The following is a 6303-nucleotide window of genomic DNA, read 5'->3' on the forward strand; positions in this document are numbered from 1 at the left end:
GAAAAGAAAGAAAGAAGGAAGGAAGGAAGGAAGGAAAGAAAGGAAAGGAAAGGAAAGGAAAGGAAAGGAAAGGAAAGGAAAGGAAAGGAAAAGAAAGAAGGAAGGAAGGAAGGAAGGAAGGAAGGAAGGAAGGAAGAAAGAAAGAAAGAAAGAAAGAAAGAAGTTGGAAGGCAATGATAGAATGTGTTCAGTTCTTTATAATTTACATCACAATTTCCTTATTTACCTAATGGAGATGATATAGATCCAAACTAAGTTCACCAGGTTGTTGGAAACATCAAAGAGGTCATTTATGCAAAAGTAATTTAACATAAATAAACTATGCAAAATGCCCCTATGCTGATACCAACCTTCTGAGCAAGCAGGGATTAAGTCAGGTCCCTTTGGGGACTAGAATATAGAACTTCCTCTACTGTCGCTAGGTGATAAGACCTGAAAGGTTTCTTGGCTAACAGCTCCTAGAGGAAAGAGACCTTTCTAAGACTGGTAAGACACTGAATTCTCTTGCCAATGGAATTAGCTATATTATTTACTTTGAACATGTTAAATCTGAAACTGGCCTTTAGATTTTGCCTAAGAGTTCAAAGAAGAGAAATGAGGGCTCACCTCAGCAGCATATATAATTAAAGAAGAGAAATGATCACACATAGCAAGGACTTAAGAGATCAAGGATTTTTGTGTGAGGACAAACATAAAATCACATCTCTTTGCCAAAGAAATGTCTTGGACTTGATAAAATTATTGACGTTTCCTTTCAGATGTTATTGTTGCACTGAAGTTTCTTACGGCTTAGTCCTCCATGAATCTAAACAATCTTCTTAAGAAATGCCCTCAGATACATGCTTTAGGTTTTAACAATTAGATGAAATCTGAATGCTTGTTCCAGATGTACTGTAGGTAAAATACTGCAAACATAATCATCTTGTGAAACTTTTTAATCTCCTCATAAGAAAAATCTTAGTGTTGGGGCATATTTTTACTGAGACTGCCTGTTTTCAGCATATACATGTATATACAGGATAGCTAACATAGTTGTATTACTGACTTCTATCACTTTATTGAAAGGAACAGTTAATGATTAATTATTTGATCAGTCTTGCATGTCTATATTTGTTTTCCTGAGTAACCACTTTGAAGTTATCAATATGTAATACAGCAACCATTGTTAATTTCCTGTCACCTTGTCTGTAATTCAGTATTGCTTGTATTGTTCTTGTGCTATTTTGTAAATGGGAGTGCTTCATTTTTTTTTTTTTTTTGTACCAGGAATCAAACTCAGGACCTTGCGCTTGCCAGGCAGGCGCTTATGCCACTGAGCTATATCCCTGGCCATATTTTGTAAATAGATGCCTGTTTGCTAATATGTTTTTGTTCTTTTATTTTTTTAAATAAAAAAATATGTGTTATAATAGGAGACACAGAAGTAGGAGAAGTGCTTGCTTCGGCAGCACATATACTAAAAGAAGTAGGAGAAAAGGGTGGTGGTGGAAGGAAATACAGTAAAATAGTAATAATCTTCTCCACAGGTTGGTAGAATTATGATTGATCTAATCTTGATTTTTGCCCCTGACCTATATGTATTGATACAGGGTGGGAGGGAACCAATAGCATAGAAAGTCTCAGTAATGCTAGATAAATATAACACTGTGGACACCAATGAAATGGTCCAAACACTGAATAGGTTGAAAGGCTCTCAAAATTTCCTTCTCACTGTGAGCTTATCCTGCTGGAGCAATGTTAATTGCATAATAATAGGTTCTTTAATTTTTTTCTAAAACAGAAATAAGTAAGATTTCAGAAAAAAATGAAAGAAAAGCATATTCTCTTTTAGAGGCAACTAATTTAGTAAAATTTAACAAGGCTTTTAAAACTCAATAGTCATGGAACACCATTAAATAGTCACATAAAAAGATCCAGGCTGCATAAAGATTGTTTCCTTGGTCACAAGATGTCTAATTGGTTTGCGACTAGACAACATATTCAGTGCATGTAGTTGGGGCCAACATGGATGATGACGTGTTTCTCATAGGCCCTTCTCATTGTTTTCTCAATTTGCTTCAGGAAAACTTGTGGGATTCGTCCACAAAGAGTGTGCACAGTTTCCAAAAACTTCAGCTGGAGAGGGTAGTACATGGATTGAAAGAGATTGTCTTGAAAGGGAAACTGCACGATGATTTAAAAAAGGAGAGAAAGAGAAAAGTTTATTTTACTCATTGAAATGCCATTTAAGCTCAAGGTCCTGAGTTCAATTCCCGGTACCACACCCCCACCCCCGCAACAAAAAGAAAGAAATGCCATGTAAAATACAAATCACTTACTAACAAAGAACACAAGTGCCGACTTCGAGAACACAGGCATAGGTTTGCATGAGTTAATGAAAGGATTTCCAAGGGCCTAACTTCACATCTTTATATGGCTGTGCAGCACCACACAATCATTTTTTTATTTATTAATTTTTTGTCTTTTTGAGACAGGGTCTCGCTAGGCAGTTCAGGCTGGCCTTGAGCTCACTTTGTAGCCCAGGCTGGTCTCAAACTCTCAACGATCCTTCTGCCTCAGCCTCCCGAGTGCTGGGATTACAGGCCTGCACCACCATGCCCACCTCCACACAATCATTTAACCTCTCTGGACTTCAGTTTATTTACCTCTTAAAAAAAAAACCAAGATGATGTATTTGGGTTCTTAAAGTTCTTTTTTTTTTTTGGTACCAGGAATCAAACTCAGGACCTTGTGCTTGCCAGGCAGGCACTTGTGCCACTGAGCTACATCCCCAGCCATGGGTTCTTAAAGTTCTTAAGATAAAAAAATAATGTATATCTCTAAGATCAAGACACTCTATACAGAGCATGCTCATTCTGAGCAGAAGCAAAACCCAGGTAGACACTCACTTGACATTGACTACAAAAAAAAACACTGAATTCTTTCTCTTTTGAAAAAAAAATTCTTCCTTTTCAAATTTTTATTTGCAGTGCTAGGGATGGAATCTAGAATCCCAGGAATAGCAGGCAAGTGACTTCTTCCTATTTTTGACTCTGAAGCAATCTTCATGAAGAACCTTTTGGGTACATCTATGATAATCTCACAGAGCCCAAGTTTAGCAATCGCTAGTGAAATGTATTGTCAATGAATTTTATTTTAGTAATTCTGGTGCCAATTTCTGTTTTGTTTTATTTCAAGATGGGTCTTGTTATGAAGCCCAGGCTGGCCTCAAAGTCACAATGATCCTCCTGTAACAGCTTCCTGAGTGCTGGGATTAGAGGTGTGCACTACCAAGCCCTGCCTGGTGCCATATATTGGTGCCCCCCTTGTAACACTGAACATTTATGTTTTTTGTTTTAATTCTCTTGTTTTCTTATGGGATATGTCTATGAACCATTTTTTCCAAAATAAATTCTTTGGACTATTTAGTCATGAGCACATGTCAAAATTTATCACATATTGGGGAAAGGTTGCTACTACATCAAGGCAAAGATTTATTCTTGGCAAAGACATTTTATAAGGAAAGACCAGAGGAAAAAGAAAAAACAACAGTTAAAAAGCAGGACAGCCGGGTGTGGTGGCACACGCCTGAAATCCCAGCACTTGGGAGGCTGAGGCAGGAGGATCATTGCGAATTCGAGACCAGCGTGGGCTACAAAGTGAGCTCAAGGCCAGCCTGACTGCAAAGTGTGACCCTGTCTCAAAAAAAAAAAAAAAAAAAAAAAAAAAAAAAAAAAAAGCAGGACGCTATAGCCTGACACAGAGTGGGTAGGCACTTGATTTCCTGGGTAAGCTTCAAGGCCTTTAAAAGTCATCAATCACTTCGAGATGTTTAACAGAAAAGCAAATTTCTTCCCAGAGAAGATTATGTCTGACGCAAGAAAATTCTCTCCTAGATCAGGATTGGTACACTTTTTCTTTCCTAGCACGATCTACCACTGAGAACCCCACCCCCCACTTTGCCCAAGCCAGGCCCAAATCTGCCCTTTTCACTGTGATGTCCCCAGTAAATGGAGCACAATGGGTGGAAATTATGGAGTCAACTCCTTTCCTTTCCCACCCCCAGCTCAGGATCAAGCCCTGGAAGCTCTGCGGACCGCCTGAGCAGAACACGCCGCTCTCCCCCTTCCCAGCCCATCTCTCACCAGCACGGCTGCGCTCAGTCTAGCAAACTGCCTGGGCTTCCCTCTCACACCCCTTCTGCCAAGTTACGAAGGGGATATTTTTCAAGCATTAACCAAGGCCTGTCACTTCCTGCAGGGACTTCCCATTAGTCCAACACTCCCCTTGTTTTGAATGCACAGGCAACCTGGAGGCCTCCTCTCTCTTCTCTCCGTACCCAGGCATCCATTCCAGTCGTGGTGGTCTCCAGATGTCCTTTAGACACAACAAATTCACTCCTCCTCTGGAATTTTCCCCTAGTTATTTCTTCTGCTTCCATGACCTCCCCTGGGTTTCCTCCATGTTTATCTCCACCTGATTGAATCCTACGCCTGCAGAGGCCTTTCCTGACGGCCCTCGCTACAGGAACATGAACACTCCAGGCCAGCCCAGGACTCTGGATCCACCCTCCTGCTCTTACTCCTTCTTTTTTTTCCTTTTTTCTTTTTTTCTTACTCCTTCTTAACTCTGTCCACCCTCTGGTAGGATTTTCATATTTCTTTGTTTACAAGTATCACCTGCCTCCCCGCCGCAGCATATACTTGCTTGTTTCTCTTTTTTTTTTCTTACTTGCATGTTTCATTTCAAGAAAATGAAATAATTGGGATTTGAAGCAAAGGCCTGTCCAGGCCCACAGCCAGGCTCTGATGGCTACACCATTGGCACAGGACTGTAAAAGGTGGGGAAACATTTTGTGATGACTCTTCGTATTCACTCACATTTCAGTTTGGGAATAGTGATTCTCCTGACTGAAATGCCTGAATGAAAAATGTCTTTTTAGGTCCAACTGAGAAACACTGGGTGATCAGTCAGAATCATACAAAAAACAAAGTTATTTGATCCTCTTTCTGATCCCCTAGAAAACAAACAAGATGAGCTATAACTCAAGAACCACAATTGCTCAATTCCAAACTAGGGCTGACACATCACAAAACAAAGCGAAGAGTGTCTCCGATACACACACAGCTGCTACACACTTACGTACCTTCCCTTGCATGCCTGAAGGGACTTCCCCTAGAGTCGTGTTTTAATATCTAAATGTGAGAATATCGCTGAGTATAGAACAAATTTTCTATGCAATTTAATCATCTGACCTTTGAAAACCAAACAGCAGGAAATATAAGAGAAGCAGGAACTGTCAGCTTAGATGTGTGCTACGCTCTTTACCTGCACAGAAGACAGTTCTGGGATTTCCAGAGCTGGAATTCCCTGGGACTCTCCCTAGCAAAATGCGTTGGTATACCAAGGCATTCATCCCATGTCTCACGCCTGCCAAAGCCTGCCTGTGAAACCCCGAGGGGTCCTAGATCCTTTTAAAAAAAGTCTCTAATGAAGTCCATACTTTATGTTAGGGGTTGGCAAACTTTTTCCATAAAGGGATCCAGTCTAAGCGTAGCATTTTAGACTTTGTGAACTCTATAGTCTCTATCATAATCACCTCTGCTATCATAGCAACAAAGCAGCCAGAAAGAATACACGAGTAACTGTGTTCCACTGTGTCCTAACAGGACTTTATGAATGCTGAAATTTGAATTTTATATCATTTTCTCATATTATAAAATATTCTTCTTTTAATTTTTTCCAAGCCGGGCATGGTGGCTCATGCCTGTAATCCCAGCACTTGGGAGGCTGAGGCAGGAGGATCACCATGAGTTCGAGACCAGCCTGGGCTACAAAGTGAGCTCAGGGCCAGAACTGCATAGCGAGACCTCTATCTCAGAAAAAAAAAAAGTAAAAAAATCATTTTTCCCTATTTAAAAATGTAAAAACCATTTATGTCTATGTCTTCTTTTTAGTACTGGGAATTAAACACAGGACGTCGTGCTTGCCAGGCAGGCGCTTGTGCCACTGAGCTATATCCCAGGCCCTCTATGTCTCAGAATTACGATTTGAAGAGAGTAATCACTGAAAGTGCCTGCTCTTGCTTCCCCTCAGCAGTCTCAAGGGAAAGGGAAATTACAGCGTTTCCCAAAGTGTGGGAGGCAAAAGCTTCAGAGGTAGCCCTTGACCTGACTTTCGGTGGTAAGCCAAAGTAAAGTTCTTTCACCTTCCCATTTATTCCAAGGTATTTTACATGTCTCTGACTCCTCCTTAACATTTGCTGGTCAGTTTCTTCAAGGAAGTAATGGTGGGCTGCAGGTTTCTTTCTTTTTTTTTTTTTTT

The 6303-nt window shown here is 40.3% G+C and overlaps 1 protein-coding gene across 1 annotated transcript in view; it reads right to left on the reverse strand.

Moving 5' to 3' along the window:
* Positions 1-1820: 1820 nt before the first annotated feature.
* Gxylt2 (glucoside xylosyltransferase 2) overlaps positions 1821-6303 on the reverse strand; it is a gene marked incomplete at its 5' end in the record, with an annotated part of 88718 nt that continues 84235 nt past the window's right edge. Inside the window, 1 exon segment of the mRNA XM_005383767.2 lies at positions 1821-2163. Within this exon segment, the coding sequence (XP_005383824.2) occupies positions 1981-2163 (183 nt within the window).

Source organism: Chinchilla lanigera, unplaced genomic scaffold (genome assembly GCF_000276665.1).
Source record: "Chinchilla lanigera isolate Chin_1 unplaced genomic scaffold, ChiLan1.0 scaffold00020, whole genome shotgun sequence".
Classification (NCBI taxonomy): domain Eukaryota; kingdom Metazoa; phylum Chordata; class Mammalia; order Rodentia; family Chinchillidae; genus Chinchilla; species Chinchilla lanigera.